At 39.1% G+C, this 23,405-nt stretch overlaps 1 protein-coding gene across 5 annotated transcripts in view; it reads right to left on the bottom strand.

Moving 5' to 3' along the window:
• Positions 1-15,895, bottom strand: part of KDM4C (lysine demethylase 4C) — a 260,355-nt gene extending 244,460 nt beyond the window's left edge. For all 5 annotated transcript variants that reach the window (XR_003915694.1, XR_003915696.1, XR_003915697.1 and 2 more), the window contains exons 1-2: positions 15,822-15,895; positions 4,138-4,302 (exon numbers count right to left, since the gene is read on the bottom strand). Coding sequence is in view for 2 of the 5 variants with exons in the window: in XM_029959023.1 (XP_029814883.1) it covers positions 4,138-4,281 (144 nt within the window). In the remaining 3 variants the exon portion in view is untranslated. The remainder of the gene's footprint in view (positions 1-4,137; positions 4,303-15,821) is intronic.
• Between the last annotated feature and the right edge of the window lie 7,510 nt (positions 15,896-23,405).

The following is a 23,405-nucleotide window of genomic DNA, read 5'->3' on the forward strand; positions in this document are numbered from 1 at the left end:
TGTTAAAAAATGCATGGATGTTGCATTTGGGGATATAGCTTAGTGGTGAACATGGTGGTGTAAGGTCAATGGTTGGACTCAATGATCTTTGATTCTTTTTCAAATCTAACGATTCAAAGATATAAAATTTTTATCGCCAATTAAAATACTCATACAAAAAACTGGCACTCCCCCGTCTAAATGTTATTTGGTATAAACAGTATATATAACTTTATTTTTTACTGAAAAGTGAAAAAAGTATAGCTATTTTAGAGACCTTAAGATTTGAGAGCCTGTGCAACTCACTCCCCATAACACTGCAGGATGCAACTCTGTTAATAGTAAGAGTTTGCACTAATTTAGATATATTAGCTTTTATAATTACATGATTTAATCCTCATAATTGAAGATTAAAGCTATGTGCAGATTTACTAATTGTAAAGTTAACATATTTATTTCAAGTACCACAAAATTGCTCACAGTCTATGAGAACTACTCAGCAGATTCCAAAGTGTTAGCAATAGTCACTAAGAATTTCAAAGAAGACTGTAGTAACACCAGTGTTTTTTAACAGGGCTGTGTAATTTTGAACATTCTTTGCATGTATTATTTTACCTGAAAACAGATAACTCTCTAATGTTAACTGCATCACTTATAAAACACAGGAACAGAAAATTTTTATATATATATTTTTGGTCTGGTTTTTGTTTTGAACTTTTACTTGTCCAAAGGCTCAATGCCATGTTTTTTGAATCACTCATTATATTCATTCTTTTCTGCCATGCTCAAATCAACTTTTCACAAGTCACAAATAGGCAAATTGTAATGCCAATGTACTCAAACAGTTTATTCCTCAAAGAAATCCAGTCAAGACCATTTGTGCTAACAAGCATAAAGCAAAGGACAAACATCAAGCTGAAGAAAAGTTTTAAGAAAACAACATACTTCCAAACCTAAAGTTTTTAATTCAAACATTTTTATGCAGTTTTTACATAAATGCAACTCCCTCTTTTCCTTTTTTCCTTCTCAGCTTCCATAGGACTTCCGCTGTACAGGGACTGCTTAGCAAGTTGATTGCTTTTAGAGAAAAAAAGTAAGCGAATCATCTTGTGATTCCTACTTACTTCTTTCACAGAAATCTTAAATTATATGCACATCAATAAAATACAGAATGTTAGTCTGAAGTTAGTTTGATGCATTGAGAAGTCATGCATCCAGAATATATGCATAGAAATCAAATACGTGCACAGAGATTTCCATTTTCATGATTATTAAGCATAAAGTTGTAGGTTTGGTTCAACTATAAGAATACTGAAAAGCAATATTTGCATTATCCTACTTAATTCAAGGTCAGTGTGTTTTAAGCAATAAAAATATTTTTGTGAATACAGGTTCAAAGTATCTCCTTCCAGCTAACCGGAGTGTGTTTATTGCTGTTGTAATTAGTGTAGTGGTTAAAGAAGTGAATTGTCTGGGGATCAATAAGCAAAGTACCACTTTAAAAGAAAATAAAAATAGAGCTCCTGCCCAAAGAATTTGCATTTTCTAACAAAGATTAGGACAAGGACTGAAAATGTTAAAATATCATGTCCAAAGCGACAGGCATTAGACAGTGTAAGAGCTGGAAATAATGACCAGATCTCTGTGACCTGTCCCACTGAAGCCTCTACATATTCCCTTTAGTAAAAATAACCTCTTCAAAGTCAGGCAAGTTAGGTTTATTCAATGGAAGCAACTTAGATCAAATTCATCAATCAAGTTTTTGAAAGCTCAAATATGAAAAAGGAAAAACCTAAGGTAAGACTTTCTCATTTACTTATTTATTTATCCATTTATCAAAGATCTTAAGCATATTAATACTGTCTAGTGTGATATGCATTCAGATTTAGATACAGATGTCTTAGTTATATCAGTCTCCTCCATGAAGACAGCACTTTAGTACTACTGAGGTTACTGCAGAGTGCTCTCAACACATACATTTCTGTTAAATCCTCTTTCATACACTGGTAATCTCCTGTTGTACATCTGACTCTGAATGGCACTGCCTACTATTTCTGTGTAACTACTTCTCCCCAATTCCTCTGAAAATTGGTTTTCTTGCACTTGTCAATATCTATTTTCAGCATAATATTCCAAAATTACTTTTCTACTTGCCGATGTGACTGAAAATTAATTTAACTATTTTGCTCTATATAAATTCACTTCGAGACTTCAAAACAACTCTTATTCCAGTAAAGACCAATTAATCTATCAGTGTGCCTTGCTTTTCATTTGTTCCATTCTTTCCAGTCCTTGTTTTCCAAGTCTTGGACTCTCTGTAACAGTAAGACTAAAATACATTTTTTTTTTATGCCTAAAGCTCATTCCAGACTTTCAAAAGCCTAATGGTGATTTTTTTGCCAATATTGCTTATCTAGTACCTTAATCACTTGTTCCAGACATAGTATTAGGAACTTATGGGGTCGTTGTGGTTTTTTTAATGTTTTATTTTTCATAGTCCCTCCCTCCTCCAATACGTGCAAGCCTTACAGTAATTTTATCCCAATTAACGTACACATATTCTCCTACTCAGGTAACAGGTCTTCTCCCCTTACACCTTCACATTTAACCTAAAGTGTTGGATACACCTATTGTGATTGTGTTCTCTGTTCAGAAGTTAAATTACTGTTTCTGCATATGCATATAGTTCTTCTGGTAGTTGTTATTCTCTTCACATTAATACTTCAGTACATGCTAGACTTCAGAAAAATTAGGTTCTTTGTAAGGTAATTTTATATTACTATCAAAACAGAAAAAATGTATTTTTTCTTGTTATTTTAAAATTAATTTCCAAAACCCAGAAAATATCCCTTTGCAGCATGAATTATTCACTTGCTAAGACTTGTTTTAAAAAATATTTAGTTGGTTTATTTTTATTTATGAATTCTTTTGAGATATACCAGAATATAGTGAAAAACAGAACTCAGAATTCTCAAGACAAAGTAGTAATACATAGCAAGTAACTGTCAGACTAAAAACAGCAAGAGATGCTATTCAAGAAAGCAAGATGATGTCACTACAATGCATTTGAAATTTACTGTCCAAAATGAAAGGAGTGCAATAGTTCATCCCCACACAAACAAATAGGTTCCATAATACAGACAGTTGAATATAGGAAAAATTCAGCTCAGGTTTTCCACTGTTGTCTATTTATCAAATTTCTACTTCTGTTTGCAGAGAAGAGTTTGAGACTATGACCAGTATGTACTCTATCCTCAGAAATAGAAAAAAAAAAAAATCAAATAACATACAAGGTTTCCCAAGTGTTAGGAGTTCAGTTTTGCTTTGCTTTACAGGAAGTAGGATGAAGGAGTGGGCAGGGGAAAACCAAGAATTGCAAGTCTTGTTTCTCTTCTCTCAGATTCTAAATGTCTTGACTATGCAACATTTGCTTAAAAACCCAGTGATGGAGATGGCTAAGCACTTACAATAATTAAGCTAGTACTTCTGGACCTGCACCGGGTGCTGCTGATTTGAAAGGCAGCAAAACAGATACAGTGTAAACACTTTTGTGACGTATCACTAAATTACATCAGACTTAACCTCTAACAATCACTCTCTGTGAGGGGAGGGACACCTGCTGTAAGGTCCTGGATGTGCACACGTTCAATGGGCAATACAATCGCAGATAGTGTCCCTCCAATGCTCATTAATAAAGAGATAACATGATCACCCTTAAAAAGAAAACTATTTCCATTTAAACAGTGCCTCACATACGTCGTTATTGACTGTACTGGGATTATTTGCTCCAGTAAAGCTTTACATAACCCTAAAAGATCAGGTTCAACACCTGTTCAAGATTACTTTAATTTACACTGTCAACTACCTGTTTAGTTCTGATTTGACAAAAACTAGTTTAAACCTACACAAAATGAGATCCTATTTTGCTACTGTAAACTTGTAAACAATTAACAGTTAGAAAACAGTACACATCATCCTCATTAGTCTGCACAAAACATCAGAGATACTGAAAGGTTCTTCCTTAAAACAGTAACAAATCAGCACCTATTCACTGAAAATCATTTAGAATGTCAGAAACTAAAAAGGTCACGAATTGTAATCAGCAAAATACAAATACTAGGAGAACAGGTATTAGGATCAATCTTCCTTCTACGTTACCTTTGCAACTCCAGCCCTATGAGCACCCTGTGATTCCATGTACGCTAAGTATTTGTTGAATTCCCTGAATTCATCAATTGAAGGCCTAAAAGTCATGATTTTGCAGCTTGGGTTCGGAGGACTATCTGAGATGACAGCAGCCATTCTGATTCACTTTCAATCCAGCTTTAAACAAAGAAAAAAAAAGAAAAAAATTACATACACTGTAGAATATAATCTGTAAAACAAATGCTGAGATTCAACATACTTGGTTTCAGACATGAAAAAAAGTTTCTAAAATCATCTGCCCAAGCTAGTATAAAAGGCACAAAACAAATGTTTACTTTTTCACTTTACTCTTTTAAGAATACTCAGCACAAACTCTGTTGTAAGTAATATGTACACAGTTCAGTCCATACCTCTATTTATACAGCATGTTTTCTCAACTTAACCTGGCATCTTCTGTGTAGATCCATCTGCATGCTCCCTGTCTAGAGAGTTACATTACATAGGCACAATCTAGAGTAACAAAACCACGTTTGATAAAATATCACTATTATCATTTAGTAAATGGTAAACAGCAACTACACACTTTCCCACTCACACCGCAAATACAGAGAAAAAGCACTTTATTTCCCAGGTCTCACATTAGCACTTTAACAACAAAACTATACAGTACTCCTCATTCTCTGAAAGCTCTGCAGCAGAAAACAGTACGCAAGTGATACACATAAAATCAGCATTTCCTCTTATTTCCATTTCTACACTGAGGATGAGTAAAAAAAGTCATATTTCTATTTCATACCAAGATATAGTACTCATGAAAGGACTGATCTTTAGGTAACTGACATATACATTATCTTCAGAGGGTGTTGCAATTTCCAGGTATATATCACCATGTGTGATCTATTGTTCACCAAATTCTTCATTAATCTTACAAAAAAGCTCATCCCAGAATACAAATAACTCAGCTGTGACTAGTTTTTTACTGATTTCGCTTTTGTGAGCACATAATTCATTCCCTCATTTTCTACATCTGCAAAATGCATGCAACCATCTTTTTTTAGGCCACACACTGTAACTATACACTTTGCTTGCACGTCAGTGTATTAGTCGCTGATTTCATTAGCTTCATGTCTCTTCTAGCTTTGTATGAATCACTGCACAAGAAAGCTGTATGTGCAAGATAAGATGCCTTTACGTCTTTCCACGCTTCATGGTCCTATGAGTATTTCAAAATTTAGTCTGCTTTTTGGATCTTTATTTTTCCTCTCATTTTGCGTCCCAAATTCACCCAGCATATCACTTTCCATTCTTAGCAATTAATTGCATTTCTTTACCCACATTCCCATCTTCAGCAACATCCTATTCCCCTCCCTACACTATATTCCATCCCTGTTTGAATTTAAATTAACTAGACTGCTGCAACTGTGTGTCCAGCTTTTGGTTGAGATAGAGTTAATCTTCTTTCTGACAGCTGGCACAGTGCTATGGTTTTGCATTCAGTATGAGAATAGAGTTGATAACATGATGTTTCGGTTGTTGCTAAGCACTGCTTACTCACAATCAAGGCTTCCCATGCCATGAGAGTGAGTAGGGGCAGAAGACACAGGGAAGGAGCATGGTTGGGACACCACATTCCAACTGGGTTACTCCATGCCATAGAACACCATGCCCAGTATATAAACTAGGGATTTAGCCATGACGGGCCAAGAGCTGCCTGGGAACGGGCTGGGCATCACTCAGCGGATGGTGGGCAACTGTGAGCATCGCTTGTCCCTCTCTCTCTCCTTTTCATTGTAAGTGATAGCAGTGTATTTTATTTTGTTTCAATTATTAAACTGTTCTTATCTCAATCCACAAGTTTTACTTTGTTTTTCCAATTCTCCCCACTGGAGGTGGGGTGGGAAGTGACTCCTTTGCAATCTGGGGTTAAATCATGACACTTTCCCATTCCAAAAATCAGTACCACTTTAATTTGAGGGTACTTTTGCATTTAAATTACCATGTCCATATAGACAAATATACCTTGACATGTGTGAGATAACTTCCCTCAGTAGTAAACAGCTGGCTTGTATACAATACATCCTTTATTTATTCCCATCTATTGAAGTTCCACATATAATCTTTCTGATGTGACCAGTCCCAGGAAAATGAAACTTGGATTTATGACCAAAGGTGAAGCTATGTTTTCCTTCACTGCAAAGTGCAATAGAGAGTGTTTACTATTTGTAATGGTTCACTTACAGCAAAGTGACAATGGAAATGTAATCAAACAGGATATGTGCCTTCCCTTCACAAAATCACCTTTTAGGCTTTCACCTTAAATATATTAAATAAGTATATACATCACTGAAATACACATACACACACCTCCCTCTAACAACCAAACCCTTGGGTATTTCTTCACTGCGAAAAAAATTAGCAGTCCTCCGTTATTCACCATTTTACATCTTTCAATCCATTCCACTGACTGTAAACAAGACAGCCAGCACTCAGTAGTTATTTCATCATAGTACATACGCAAAAATCCTTCCTTTAATTCTTTCTGTATTCTGCAAGTGTCAGTGAGGTTCTGGGGCACTTTGCAGGGGAAGAGGAGAGAGAAGGGGAAATGAATGAGAGGGGAGGAAGGGGGCATAGAAGAGTTATTCTATTGTTGCTTGGTTTGGTTTTTCTTATAAAGCAAATTACTTCAGCATCCGCTTATGAATTTGTCTTCAACATCACTAATATTCTTTGCTTTAATGAACAGAAAGGACTTACCTGCCTAGTACCAAATCTAGCATTCCCAAACCAAGCCAAGGATTCTAAATGCACTAACTTTAATGGGGAGAGGGAGTATGTTGCAAACAATAACAGCTGGAATTATTTTCAGTTAACCAATAACTGAATTGTTGTCTCACCACACTCACATCTCTCAGACATGTCTAAGCCTTATCAGAGCAACTATTTCTGCTTAATTCAATGTGGTACTTGTAAACAATACTACACTAGAAGATTGGCTGATAGGCCAGTGGGTCATGCTGCCATCCAGAGGGACCTTGACAGGCTGGAGAAAATGGGCTGGCAGGAACCTTGTGAAGCTCAACAAGGGGAAGAGCAGTCCCGCACTTGAAGAGGAACGACTCCAGGAATACGGGGTACATGATGGGGGCTGAAGGCTGGAAAGCAGCTTTGCTGAAAAGGCCTTTGGGAGTTTTGGACACCAAATCAAACACAAGCCAGCAACATTCCCATGAAGCAGATGTGGTTAACTGTGTCCTGGGCTGCACCGGGAGGGAGGCTGATAGCAGATAAATTAAGGTGATCCTTCCATTTTACTCAGCACTGGTGAGGGCATGCCCAGAGTGTTGTGCCTAGTTTTGGGCTTCCCAATACAAGCACAATATGGAGCTAGCAAGCATGCAACAAAAAGCACCATGACTATGACAAACGGACTGGAGCATCTCCCTCATGAAGGCAGGCTCAGAGAGCTGGGATGATTCAGCCTAGAGAAGAGAAGGCTCTTACCTATGTGTATAAACACCTAATCAGACCACAGAATCACAGAACCATAGAATGTCTTGGGCTGGAAGGAACCTTAAAGGTCATTTAGGTTTTAACCTCCCTGCCAGGGGCAGGGATGCCACCCACTAGATCAAGTTGCTCAGAGCCCTATCCAACTCGGCCTTGGAAACTTAAAGGGATGGGGAGTCCACACCCTGTTCCAGTGCCTCACCACCCTCAGCAGATAAGTTTCTTCCTAATATCCAATCTAAAATAACATCCTTTCAGTCGTTCCGTCTTTTCCTATCACTACACGCCCTTGTAAAAAGTCTCTCTCCAGCCTTCCTGTAGCCCCTTTCAGGTACTGAAGGGCCACAAAAAGGTCATCACAGAGCCTTTTCTTCTCTAGGCTGAACAATCGTAATTCTTCTAGTCTTTCCTAACAGGAGAGGATTTCCATCCCTCTAATCATCTTCATGGTCCTCCTCTGGACTTGCTCCAATGGGTCAATGTCCTCCCTGTGCTGAGGACTGCAGATGTGGATGGAGCACTCCAGAGGTGGTCTCACCAGTGGATGACTGCAAAAGAGGGAAGCAGGTTTTCTTCAGCGGTGCCAAGTGACAAGATGTCATGTTTTAACCCACTGGAAACTAAATTAACTGTGGATCAGAAGACAACAGGTTTCCCAGTTGCTTGGTTTTCTTACCTTTTAATTCCAAACTGCTAGCCCCATTTTTCCAGCATCGGAGCAGCCAGGTGGCAATACATGCACTGACACAACAGTTGAAATCGTTTCATATCTCCTGCAGCTCACTGAAGGATAGGACAGTTACCTCTTTTGTCTCTTCCTCCCGTTCCTGTGATAGCCCTGGTAATGGCTGCCACAATGTTCCTGGTGCTTCACCCTCTTTGCACACCTTGTCCTCCTTTACTAAAGCTCTTTTACAAGGTGACTTTCACACGTATTTATTTTTCTGTACATGGGCAACTGACACCAGCACATGTTGGCCTATCACCAGGGCTGGAGCATCTGTGAGGCTGCTGCTCTGTTGTCAGACCTGGAGACCTTCCCCCTCCCTACCACCAGAACTGAGCACCGGTGAACAGGGCTCGGTCAGCCTGGGCAGGGCCACAGCACATCTGGGTCTCTCTGAAACTTCTAGGGTGATAGCTCATCTCTTCCAAATATTTTACTATTTTTTTTCTGGATTTTGCACTTATTCAGAGCCAAGGTTCCTAAACACTAGAGGTGCTCCACTGTCCTAGGCACTTGCCCACACCATCCCACCCTGTCACTCATAACCATCCAGCCTTGGGGCAGATTACTGGCTGATATTCTTAAACACGTGTAACCTTAAACAAGACCTGAACCATATGCAGTAACATGCTGTCTCCTAGCAAAAGGACCAAGTTAAAACATATTCCAAAATCTTTAAAATTCTTAAATGCTACTGTAAGAAGCCTTTATGAGAAGGAAGGAAAGAAAGAAAAAAAATGTAGGAAGCTATCTCCCCCATAAATTGGAGAAAAGGCCAAAGGCGTGATTATTCATCATGCCCAGTAGATGACTCCCAAAGTACAGAGGTGACTGCAATACTGAATACAAATACCAGATTAGTTTCCCAACCCACAACATTCACATCATAATCCAATACTACAGAGTACACCCAAATTATAATCTTAGCTAAGGCCCCTGCAGGACAAACAGCACCACAGGGAACACATACTGCAAGTAATTACACAACACACCTCTGAGAACAAGCACAACAGCTCTCATAGCAAATAAATCAACATTGTAACCAGCAACTATTAAACGAATACAATTAATTGCTTATAACACCTTTGTTTCAACATGCTCTGGTCAGATCTCTGGTTATCTCAATCCTTCCTGCCCAACAATGGATGTCATGGTTTAACCCCAATCTGCAACTAAGTACCATCATTCACTTACCCAGGAGGAGAATCAGGGAACAAAGTAAAACTCATGGGTTGAGATCAGAACAGCTTAATTGAAACAAAGTAAAATTTACTTTTATTATCATCACAGAGAGATATAGAGAAAGCCCAAGAAAAACAAGTGATGCACAATACAGTTGTTCATCATCTGCTGATTGATGCCAAACCCATGCCCAAACCACAGTCAGCCACTCTTCAGAGTAACTCTCCCAGTTTATATACTGGCATGATATTTCATGCTATGGAATATCCCTTTAGCAGTTCAGATCAGCTGTCCTGGTAAGCTCCCTCCCAGGTTTTCATTCAGCTCCTCACTGGAAAAGCATGAGACACTGAAAAATCCTTGACTTAGGGTAAGCACTGCTTGGCAACAATCAAAACATTAGTGTGTTTATCAGCATTATTTTCACACTGAATCCAAAACACAGCACTGTACCAGCTAAGAAAAAATTAACTCTCTCCCAGACAAAATCAGGACACAAGACAAATGGCAACTGCCACAAACTGAAACAGAGGAAATTTCATCTGAATATCAGAAAACAGTTTCTCACTGTGAGGGTGGTCATACACTGGATGAGGTCACCCAGAGAGGCTGTGGAATGTGCCTCCTTGGAGATATTCAAAAGCCAGTTGTCCTGGTTCCGGCCAGGATGGGGTTAATTTTTTTGCAGTAGCTGGGAGGACTCAGATGGTATTCAATACCACCTCAAGTCATTGCCAGGGGCAGAGGGAAGGGACTCTCTTCCAAGGAGAAGGGGTGATATTTGTTTATTGTGAGCATTACAGTGAGCATTTTTTGCATGTGAATAATTTTCTCTTTCTGTACACTTTTGTTAATAATATTGTTGCCTTAGTGTTTGGTTTCATCTCATTTCCGTTTCCAATAACTTATTCTTATCTCAACCCGTGATCTTCACTTTTATGCCTCCAATTCTCAACTCCTTCCCCCAGCAGTGGGAAGGGGGAGGGGAAAAGGGAGTGAGAGAGAGGCGTGTGGTTCGGAGAGTCTCGGTGGGAACACTGAATTAGGAGCACCATTCCTAAAAAGAACGCCAGTTCAACACTTTCTGAACAATCCACTGCAGCTGAGCCTGCTTTGTGCGGGGAGATTGGACAGGATGATCTTCAGACATCTCTTCCAATCTCCACAGTTCTCTGATTCTAAACTATTCCCGCCTACTGCTGTAAGTTAAACACTGCAGCTGCACAGCTAAACACAAAAAGTTAGTCACAAATTAATATTAATTCTGCCAACTCATAAAAGCACACAGTGACAGATACGACCTATATCACCTTCCACTACATCACAGATGATGCCCATTTCCAAAAGCATTTCCATATACTGATTTACCAATTAAGTTAACCACTTGCTATGTAAACTTATTAAATTAAATCATCCATATAGAAAGCCAGTGTCAAAAGGAAACCTAATATCAACCTTGTTGTCCTAGTTTTGCCTATAGGTGCAGAACGTAAGAAACAACAGTGCCTGGATGTGTTCCAACAAACCTGATGCTCTATCTCCTTTGGAATTAAATTTGTCTAAGTTGAAGCAGTGTAAGTCTGAAATACATCTGACTTCCTACGTTCCTTCTGCAAAGCAGTAAGACAAGAAAAAGACATATCCAAGTAGTTCAGCTACCAGAAAAGCTGCAAGATGATTTTGACCAGTGTCTGATTTCAAGCACCAGCCACAGCAAGCTTATTATGATATGAATTGGTATGATAAACATTCCTCTTAACTAAAACATCTCACCAAAATATACCAGTTTTAATAGCTGAGTTGCTTTAAAAACAGGAAGGTACCAAACAAACTGAATATATTCTAGCACCTAGCCACAATGAAGAAATTAAGTTAAAGATTGTTAATCAAATTAATAACCAGTGATTTACTCATGTTAGCTTCCACAATCACACATCAGCATTCTTCTCTGGCCACCAGATTCCTAAAATCCTGTTTGCAAATATACCAACAAAATTATTCTTCTGCTTCGTTGGAATTAAGACAAGACGCAAGCATATAACTGAATTGTATGGTGATGAAGTTCAATCTATCACAAGCAGAATAACTTTCAACTCATCATGAACACAGGTACAGCATTGGAAAGGCAGAATTTTTGCCCAGCTTCACTGCAGTATGAAAAATACAAATCCTGTATTTCACAGGATCTTTTATCTACCTGCTTCCATGCATCTTAGGCCCCTAAGCAATGACCACACAGACCAGTCAGCTTCTTTCGGTGCAAATAAACTGTCCAGTCCGTGCTCCTCTAGTACTCTTCTTCCACAGTAAAAAGTGCCTTTTCATTAACTTACTGTGTAAAACTGCTCTTTGATAAGCACAGTATTTGTACGAACATGCCTTGAACAGTTTCTACTATATAGCATCCTTAGTGTAAGAGGCAGAAAGATCATAAAGGCTATGCAGTAATTGTTATGCTAGAAGTCCATTTATTAGATGCTGCTACTCATTTTAAGATTTCTTAGTAATTTAACACCTTTACAACTACGATCTATCAGTGGGAACTTCTTAAATTCATTTCACATTCAATTATTGCATTTGTTCATTACAAATGCCAATCTGAAACAGAAAGCATCAGTACTGAGTTACAGGTTTTAAATTTACCACAAAAAACAAACCATCCAGAAAATGTTGGCCTTACAATTAAATTCTCTTAACTTCTAACACAATAGTAATTCTCTGAAGGACTTTTTGGAATTCAAGGATCCTAAATACTTTCTCCAAACAATGCCTACTTTTGTTCTTTTTCTCACATGCAAAAATTCAGTTATACCCTAGTCAAATCATTAAGATAAGAGAGCATAATGTACAGTTGAGTTTAAGAGTTAAGAGGCTTTCAGAGGTCCTTTTGCAGACAAGAGCATAACTGCTAAGAGGCCATTCTAATGTAAAATCCACACTGCAATCACACTATCACTGACTCAACTATTACACTGAGGTGTATGCATAACTACTTATTTTCTGATATTACAAAGCTGTACAACCTGAGAAATAAAACTTTCAAAGTTCTTGTTTACTACTACACAATGAAAATGTGCAAGACATTAGTAAATACCTAGTTATAAAAATAAATAGGCAATATGCCCATTTAGGCTGCACATTATGAAACAGAAAGACAAGTAATACATACACAGGGAAATTTTACACTTATTTTAAATCCCTAATACCAGCATTGTAATCAGTCATTTTCTATCCCCTTGCAAGACAGTACTGCACTTGGAAAAAATGCCCATTACTATCTAGAAAAGCAGAGGGCAATGTAAATAAATTATATACTCCACTCAAATTAGCATGCATTAGTACTTTGTTAACACTGGAAGAAACTTTTTTAGATAATTATGGGAAAGCTCTAGCCAAACAAGCCCAAGCTATGAACCTGATCCAATAAACTGCAAAGCCTGTCCATAAAGCTTCAATTTCTTGGTGACCAAGTAGTTTGCCTATGTCTTGAAAGATATCTGATTAAAGAACTCAAAATTTAGATAAAATACAAGCATGTAGTTTGTCAAAGATGCCAGCTAAAAAGCCAGTAGCTCGGTTAAAGAACCTGATCCTCCTTTTAAAGAGTTTATAGCCTTTGTAAGGCCTTGTTCAAACTCTCAGCCAGGAGTATAATAATGCTATATTTGTCTTAATACTACAGTAGTGAAAACGTGAGGTCAGCAAAGTTCAGCCATCCACATCTATGCCAGTAAATGGCCCAAGAAACCTACTGAATGTAAACCAAAACACCAGAGTTCAACACTAGAAAAGCTCACATACATCAAGACGAAATCTAATTTATGCTACAATTCTTTACATACTCCAAGATGCAAACACATTTCACCACTTATGATGACAGGGAAAAGTGCTTTTTAAATAACTCCTGTAATATTTGAACAGCATAGCCTGTATAAACATAACAGATCTGATACTGAAGAACAGAAGTGTACCATATTACATGCTTGATCACACATTGTATTCTGCGTGATTGTTTGCTAAGTGCAGAATCTACAGAACTGTTTCTTCTGTATCCTAAGAAAAGAGAAGAACTTCTACACCATACCACAGTCAACTGAAGCTTAACTATCCAAATTAGTACCAGGCAGCTACAATTTCAAGCCTCCCCTGCCAAAACATTGTAATTCCTATAACTTGCCATACTGTTAAAGGTGTCAAAATACTAAATAAAATGTATTGGTGGAAGAGTCATCAGTTAAACACTGTTCTTTGATGCAGAATTCTCCACACCCTTGGAAGAACACAGAATACATTATTCCCAGAATTGGAAAACATCTTCCAAGTTCTATTTATTTGATACCTATCACAGAAATCCAAACTAGCAACTGTGTTTAATCAAATTACAAGCATAACGCCAATTCACAAAACTAGAAAATACTAAACCAGAATGAAACACGCTAGAAAAACAGCATGTGTTAATTTGTAGTTGGTTAAAATGCGCAAAAACCTGCAGCCTTCACTACATGAAACCAACTTTCATTATTACAGTATTGTTTCTCTTTTTCCTTCTAGTGTAAGATGAACAATCCAGTACTTTGAGATCCACTCATCAGCAACAGGTAACCAAAACTTTCTGACTTTAAGACACAAGACAAAATATTGATAAATTATTTCTTCCAAAGATGCTTTGTGGGAGGCATCTCTTGACTGCCCACTTTGGCCCCTCTACTGAAAGCATTGCTGAACAAGAAAGGCAGAAAAGCACAGCCAGCTCTGTCTACTGCACTATACACAAAATTATTAGCTAACATGGCAAAGTGCTAAGTAACTACAGACCACTCATGTCATACCTGCGTCGTGCTCATATTTTGAAAGATAAGATTATTTATTATTTCAGTGTGTTCTAATATATAAAATATCAACATCCACAACCTTTACTCAGCAATCCAAATTAAACAAATCACACAAAGCAAGCTCCAGTAAAAGAGAAAAAGAAGGAAGAGATCAAATCTCTGAAGGTCATCGCTTCCCACAGATAAATTAGCTAACACACACATTCTTCCCTTTTTCTTTGCAAATTTTCAACCACGCTAACTATGGGACAACAAGCATTTGAGGAAGAATTAACTCCGAGAATTTTTTTTAAACAGTTAATAACAAGAAAATAACTTTGTCCACAGAAAGGCATGCACAAAAAGTCACAACATTTTTCTTGAGGCTGATCTGAAAAACATGAAGTAATATATCTGAAAGCAGTTGTCAGATACAAAAGTTTTCAAACTAAAAAAATACAAGATAAGCATTCACATTATGAAGTACTAGCTGCCATTTTTTAGGAATCATTCAATAAAAACACTTTATTGACAAAATCTGAAGAAAATTATTATTAGCTCCTGTAACCTCCTGTTTGCATACCCTGTTTTGCAAAATAAAGATGTTTGTACTACCATCTCTGCAAGAGCTGAAAAGGAAACTAGTAGGAAACCATGTCTTAATCTACAATAGTGTAAGCAGCAATTTTATCTGCAACACAGGTAAACACACCAGGGTATATTCACTTCTGCATTTTCTTATATCATTTTTAAAGCTTTTAGCATAATCTCTAAGTAGGTACCATGCAACTCCCCATATTGTTTGACAAAGTTAATTCAAAGATGCAAGATACTACATGAATGCGTGGCCCATGATTAGCTATAGGAATTACTTTTAGGTAATTGAAAACATAAAAGCACAGTCTGTATGTTCAACTATTACCAAGCATGCAAACAGTTAATTCTCAATGTAATTTGTTTTTGCGCAGTTATGTTTGAATTATTCCTTTAATCACAGTAAATGTGCAGGCAAATTATATCTGTTTATTTTATGTACCTGGTTTTGAAAGAGATCCTATCTACCACAAATTCCAAATCTGTCAATTAGATTATTTGGTTGTATTAACTCATAAAAGAAATATATGGGAGACAGAGTTTTGTATTTGTGAGACGAGGTCAAATCTCATACTTAGGTATGCATTCCTCAGACATCCACCATTATCAGGAAGAATCAATTAAGCTTTAATATGTTAGGAGCATTGACGATGTTAATAGACTATAAAGACTTAAGAAACCAGGAATCCGGGTAGGTAACCATATTCTGAAGCTCCTGAAACCACCTCAATTTTACTGTAAAGCTCCGAGTAGTTTGCAAACTTCATTTCTAGTTTGCATTTTTGTGTTTGATACTAGACTTAGAGAAAAAATATTGCAAAAATATAAAAATGGCCTGATTCGAACCCATAAATATTGAACTGAAAAATTACCTGAATTCATTCCACAGATATTCTTCTCCCACACCAGGCTGACAGCATGAAAAACATCTTTAAATAACTGATCTAGGACAAAGGACAAGAAGAAAAAAACAGATAGAAAAAGTACTTTTCTTATTTTTATTTGCAACCCATTGTCACAGGAGAGAGTGGAAGGCTTAGACAAGTTATTAAAAAAGCCCTGCCGTACAGTCAGGAGGTACAGAAAGGACTCCCTTGCTTTCTAAACTTCTTCTCAGAGAAGGGTTTAGGTGCAGCTTAATCAATCCTACCTTAGCCTCAGACTGTGTCAACGGTTTCAATTTAAAGAATTACAGAGGTCTGATTAAATCATTTTGTCCTATAGGTTTTTAATAATGGCAAAACAGATATATTTATATAATATGAATTATTTACTATGACAACTGAACAGACAAAAGATCTTAATCAAAATTATGTATTACACAGCGTAAAGCTAAAAACCTTCTAGAAGGGTATGATATAACATAAAGAGGTATAGGGCACTGTACCAAGGCAATTATATTAAAGCAACTGTATCAAAGCTAGCAAAAGAAACAACCATTAAGTAGAGATTGATATAATTCACAATACAAGATAGCTGGCAGATCTCTCTTAATCCCTGGGGAGTAACCATGAAGATGCGTCCCTGCTTCAGGGGAAAAGCTCCACAGTTCAAGAAAGTATGTGGAAGAGTCTGCCACGTGAAAGTTGGACTGGGCTTTTATAGTTATAAAGTGATGGACTGGTAGTCACAGATTTACAGGCCAGTGACCAGCTTATCTGCCAAATCCTGCTTCAAAAACCAGGATGTGTATCTGAAGCCTGGTGAACCTGGTTGGCTTTAGCATAATTCAACACCAAGACAGCACCCTGGCTCCAGCAGTAGAACTTGCATGATGGCCTGCATAATGGCCTGCACGATGGGTTGCATAATGCCTTGCATTGTGAGCATTGTCTGATCGGATTCTAGGCCTTATCGGGCAGGCTGCCCTGCCCCACCCACGTTTCTTTTTAATTCAATCGCACGTATGAAATCCACAGTCCTAGTCGGAAGGAGCCTGTCACAGGCTTCAGCAACAGCAAGTCAGATCTATCAAGTTTCCACAGCTGCTAACAGCAGACATCTAGTAAATAGTAAGTGTAGGAGTAGCTTATAAATTACTTTTCCAGAATACCATCTAATTCTTCAGCAACGTATATATCAAGGAGTCCTTAGGCGCAGTGGATATTACTCACATTTGGTGGAGTTTGATGATTTTTTTCCCCATAATTCTGAACCTTTGTAGGCCTTTAGTATCCAAAACATCTCATGACATAGCACTCTACAATCAACAATATGCTAGGTGATGTATCTTCCTCTGTATATTTTGAGTATTTCGCATTTTAGTTTTATCTGATACCTCATGTGCACACTGGGAACAGTTATCAAACTGCTTTCTGACTACACATGACTTACAGATCTCTACCATGGTCTCACGCAGTGAATCTCTTCCAAGCTGAAAAATTCTAGTCTCACCACAGAAAATCCATTCCACATTTCTGATCATCATTGTATCCTATTTCTGGATCTTTATCAGTTCCAGTAAATTATTTTTAGTCATGGGAAATGGATATTAAAGCTGCAAGCACTATTCAAGATGCACTATTCAAGATTCATGAATTCACACAATGGTGTAACAATATTATCAAATCTGGGTGCAGCGCTCACAGAGTCTGGACAGTGGTTTGGCCCAGCTCTCAGTTTTCAAAAGGCTAATTTACAAGTATTCAAAAGTTCAGAAAAATATTCATTGCAAATACAGTCTGTAATATTCATGGGGATAGAAAATGCAGGTGGTGGCTGTGAATTGCTTCCTGATTAAGCACTTTCAAACAGTTCTACTAGGTCTGTCATTTCTGCCAATACACATTTCTCAAAAAAATCTCCCTAACATATGGCATGTAATTAACTGCTTTTGCAGGTCTCCTCCCAAAAGATACTGTTTTATCTTGGATTTCACAATTCCTTAACATCAAAATATATATATCCTTTTCAACCCAAGGTAATGCCATGAAGCTGCATCAGGGGAGGTGGCTGGGCACTGGAACAGGCTCCCGGGGGAAGTGGCCACAGCACCAAGCCTTGCAGAGTTCAAGGAGCTTTTAGACAATGCTCTCAGGCACATGGTGTGATTCTTGGGGTGTCCTGTGCAGGGCCAGGAGTTGGACTCAATGATCCTTGTGGGTCCCCTCCAAATGAGGATATTCTATGATTCTACAATTCTGCAAAGATTTGTATATTTCAGTAAATTCAAAGGAGATTTCCACAGGGACAACAAAAGAACATTGTGAGTTTAGAAGTTTCCCCAACTCAAATATAAGCCATACCTACAGCCTTGAAGGCAACAAATCAGTTAGGAAAAAGCTTTTATTTTATTATTAATTAATAATTTCCCAAATTTTAGAGATTTTTACTGATGTCAGTTTTGAAATATTTATCATCACTGATTCAAATCAAATACTCCAAATACATCATTGAATCCAACCAAACATGAAGAGTTTGATTCCTAAAACCTAGAGTTTCTTGCACTTCTTTATTTCTATGCCTTTATTAATAGTGCAGTTAGCAGACTTCTACACATTTCCTCTATTTTAATTTTAAATCAAAATTACTCTTTTTTTTTCAAAACAGCTTATGATTATAAACAATTTATCCACCTCCAAAGCCATAGGTTCATTTACCATTTTAGCAACTTACACATTGTTTTAATCAAAGAAATAAACTGTGAAAATTAAACAAAACCTGTCTCAGCACAGTAATTTTTGTCATACAACATCTACCATGAATAGAAGTACTTATCTAGGTCTTCTTACAGACAAGCTACTGGCTAGTAACTGGCCTTTTAATTTTATCAGACAAAACCCAGCCGGAAATCACAGATCTAGTGAGCTAAATCCCAACAGCTCCCACTGAGTGACTCCACCTTTTACAGGCAGAAATGTCACAAAGGAACTGGAATGCATTTTGTTTATAAAATTTTCCCTTAATATCTGTATTTGAATTATCCTACCGTGTCTGAAAATCAGAAAATGAAACTGATTAGACACTGACATTTTTTCAATAATCAGTTTTCACAGAGATATGTTTTGAACTTTAAATCTTTCAATTTTAACATCTTAAATTTAGAATCTTGACAAGTTTTCAAATCCTTTTTTATTCATATTGTCCTCAGTTTTCAGGGTATACTGTCCCACAAATGTTAGATGTAAACAGAATTAAGGATAAAAATGAGTATTTGTATAACTCAGCAATATGACAAAGCCAACAACTCAATCACTATGTGCCAATCCACATTTTGAACAGATTGGAGGAAAGTGCAAGCCTACAGAAGAATTTTTTATGACACACACTGGCATCCAAGAAACCTGAAGTAAATACTAAGTTTTCATAAATCAAAACTACAATAAGAGTTTATAACACATTCTGGACTTTGGATGAGCAAATTCTTATTGACACCTTCATTACGTGATTTGATTACACAACAACTGCTATCCTGTAAGTAAAAAATACTGCACGTGTTCAAAATATCCTATGGGTCTGCCTGTGAACCTAAAAGAAAATCAAGAAAAGAACTCAACACATCGCTTGTTCATTTTGTGATATGAAATATCAAGCTATCAAATGACTATGGAGATTTTTTACTAGATAAGTACTAAAATCTTAACATTTCAGGACATCACTTTTTGAATGATTCCTGCAATCATTTAGGGAACTTGAAAATATCTTGTATTAACAGAATTACAGTAATACAGTTTCATGTGGACTAAAATTAAGTATTAGGGTGGGATTTTCTAATTTACACTGAGGATAGTAAGACAAAGATACGACCTTTATAAAACATATTTGACCAAAACTGTGAGAACACAGCTGCGCTGGGCAGGGCACGTCTCCAGGATGAAGGACCACCGCCTCCCTAAGATCCTGCTTTATGGTGAACTTGCCACCGGCTGCCGCAAGAGAGGAGCCCCGAAGAAACAATACAAGGACTCCCTGAAACAACATCTCAGCCTTGGCCATATTGATCAACATAACTGGTCTACTCTGGCCTCCAGTCGGGAGGCCTGGAGACAGTCCACCATCTATAATGCTGCTGTCTCCTTCGAGAACACACGCAGGATCACTCTCGAGGAGAAAAGGCAACGCAGAAAGAACTGTGTCTTGCAGAATACACCGTCTAAGGAGTCTTTCTGCTGTGCCTTTTGCAACTGGATATGTCTGTCTCGTATTGGCCTCATAAGCCACCAGCGTGCCTGTAACAAATGTGGATAGAGCCTTCCTAAATCTTCATTCGTGAAGCCCAGCCATGATGACCAAAACTGACACCACCACAAATCCCATTCACGTTCTGTTCAGCATCATGCTGATGAAACATATCCCATTCACGTTCTGTTCAGCATCATGCTGATGAAACATATCTTAGCAAAAGAAGCCTAAGAATAAAGTTAGTAAATAACTGAATTAACTGCAGAACTAAGAATGAGACCAATCTAGAGCTGTTTAAAGTCAGAAAGGCTTACATCTACTGAATTCAGTATTTTTTTAAAAAGTTGCATATAAAATCACATTTTTTACTAAGTACTGTGTCTCCTACTAACACTTTAGGAATACTCTAATAATTAGAAGTTGACAACATAATTTTCTGATTTGAATCACTGGTGACAGTGCACTCAGATTTTAGTGAAGAACTATTTAACTGATTTTTTAAAATCAGGTCAAGAGATACAAAATTCTGCATGCAATACTCATCAATAATTAAGGACTTAAACTTACAGGATTTTAATTTTTTCCCATTTCATCATATTTACCATTCAAAAAAAAAAAGGGACCAAAACAAATGACTTTTCAAAACCAATACTGACTAAAGATTTTTCCCTTATCTACATCCTAATCCAACAGCTCATGTCCACGTATTTGGATGATACCTATTGTTTCCTGGGTCAGTCCCTGGAAAGGCAATTGCTTTTATACACATCTGTATCTGCACTTAGTTAATAGAAAACCATCAGCTGCCAGCAATCAGTAGCACCAACACCACTCCAAAATGAAGCCGAGAGAAGAATAAGCATGAGGGGCAGTGGTTCAATTTACTATCATTTCAACTACTGAAAAAGAAATCATGCTTGTGTTTTCCATTTTCTTGTGTTTGGAAGGTACCTGCAGCAATGCAAACAGTTAGTTATCACAGTTCAAGGAAAAATAACAATAAAGCCCAAGACAAATGTTATACCACGGACACGAAAATAAACCCCATTGCAGAGTCACAAAAATAACCTGTATTACGCTGCTAGAAAGTTTCATTCTTGTGGAAAACGCTTCAGCTTAAAATGTGCTCGTTTAGTAGCCACCAGGTAACTTCCCTTGCTACAGCTGATAACTATAGTGCAGGAATCATAAATCTGCAAAAATGTAGTTTAAAAACGTAAAAAATAAATGCTGTTTACTCTCCGAGCTAGTATCATTTTTTAACAAACACGTGGACGTCCAGTATTTTTCCTAATACAGTTAAGCTATTAGGAGTAATTTTTTGCATGCACTTCACCTTTCAGATTGCCAGCTAAAATCCACTAAAGAAGAGAGAAAGCTCATTAAGAGAAGACTATTAAGGTGGCATAGAGCCCTGATCCCAAAACCAGCTGCGAAAGCGTGTAGCACTATAACCACAGACAGACACACACACGTGGAACCGGCGCTTAACTGAGCGTTTTACTCAGCGCACAGCTTCAAAGTCCTAGCGAAGGGCAGGAACGAACGAGCTGTACGAAAAAGAGGCTGTAAGAAAAGTCCACAGTAATTTCAGCACAGCGCCGAAGGACACGGAGAGAAGTAACGCTGTGTTTCGCTCCGTCCACACACGTCCCACACGCGGGGAAGCCGCCCGATCCCCCGGGGCGGTCCCGCCGGCCGCGGACGGGAACGCGAGACCTGCCGTTCCCACACCTGCGCCTTCGCTTCCCCCCCCGGCCGGCAGGCCGCCAAGGCCATGGGCTGGGGGCCGGAGGACCCCCGGCGGACTCTCCGTCCCACCGGCTGGCGGAAGGAATCCCGGCGTTTTCCCGGGGGGGCACCTGGGGCCGGCTCCCCGGGCCCGCCGCCCGCGCCCCCCGCCCCGGGCCGGGTCGGGGCCTGCCTGCCCCGCCGGGGAAACCCGCGCTCCGGGCCGCCTCCGCAGCCCCGCCAATGACCCGCCGGGCCCGGGCCCGCACTCGTGCCGTAGGGCTCCAGGCGGGGCGCCGCCGCCCGCAGGCCGGGGCCGGTCGCGGCGGCGCCCCGGGGTCCCAGCCGGGCCGGCGCATGGTCCCGGCCTACGCGGATGACATTGACGGAGGCCGCCGCACGCGCGCCGGCGCGGGAGAACCGCACGTGGACCCGCGGACGCGCCCGCGGTCACGCTGCCGGAGCACGCGGGGCGGGCGCCGCGGTGCTTACGGCGGAACAGGGCGTGGAGGGGCTGCGTCTGGGGCTTCCCGCCCGGGGCCCCCGCCGCCGAAGGTGCGCGGGCACGGCGAAATCCACAGAGGCACCGCCCCGACCGGCACAGCCCACCTGTGCGCTTTCCGCCTACCGCACAGAGCCAACCTGTGCGCTGTCGGGCCTCCCACAAGCCACCTGTGTGCCGCTTTCCGCCGCGCTTCCGAGCAAAGTCGTTCGTGGACAGAATACGGGATCAGTGGGTTGGAAAAACGGGGAACCTTGAAACCGTCGGGTCCAGCCTATAGGGACGAACCCCCACGCGTGTCAAAACTGACCAAGGCACTAAGTGCCACATCGCGTCCTTCCTTAACACCTCCAGGGCCTGTGACTCCACCACTTCCCTGGGCAGTCCGTTCCAATGCCTGATCACTTTCTGTGAACAAATTCATGCCAAGTTCCTTCTCCTATAACCTCAGTAACGCTGAACAGGCAGGACCTTTCAGATCCATAGCAATGGCGAATCTGTTAGAGCATGCTGCGAGGTCGAATTGGTTATCCTAATTAATCTCCTTTGAACCGCCGTGTCCTGTATCAGTCAGTACTGCTGTTTGAAAGTGATTTTGTTTGCAAAACTAATGTTGCTTTTGGTGACAAAGGCCCAAAATGCTCAATGTGTTTGTGTTTACGTTCTGAAGTGCCATGGTACAGTATAATTTTGACTGTTCAGATTATTGATAAAATAAGTCTGTGGTTTAATCACTGTGTGATATGCTTTGACTTTTCTTCTCATCAGTAATCTCTCTTAATCTTTCATTTAGGCTTCTGGTTGCTACATTCAAGAAAATAGTTAAAAGAGACCAAAAGATAACTGAAAAACAAGTCCTTTTCAGTCCTTCTTAAGAATACCTACTATGTTAAAAAAATCTTTATACTTCAGTATATCTTTGAGCACCAAAACCTTTTTCAATATTAAAGAAACCTGAAAATACCAAAATTTTATTGGATTTTTTTTAAAGGAACATGTCTAATGCTATAACTACGCTGTGCTCAGACACATTCATGGTCTTTTGTCACTTGAAAACAGTACTACTTGTTAAGAATGCTCATGCAATTGTATCTCTGAATAT

This window comes from Manacus vitellinus, unplaced genomic scaffold (assembly GCF_001715985.3).
Source record: "Manacus vitellinus isolate BGI_N305 unplaced genomic scaffold, ASM171598v3 scaffold_18_pilon, whole genome shotgun sequence".
In the NCBI taxonomy this organism is placed as follows: Eukaryota; Metazoa; Chordata; class Aves; order Passeriformes; family Pipridae; genus Manacus; species Manacus vitellinus.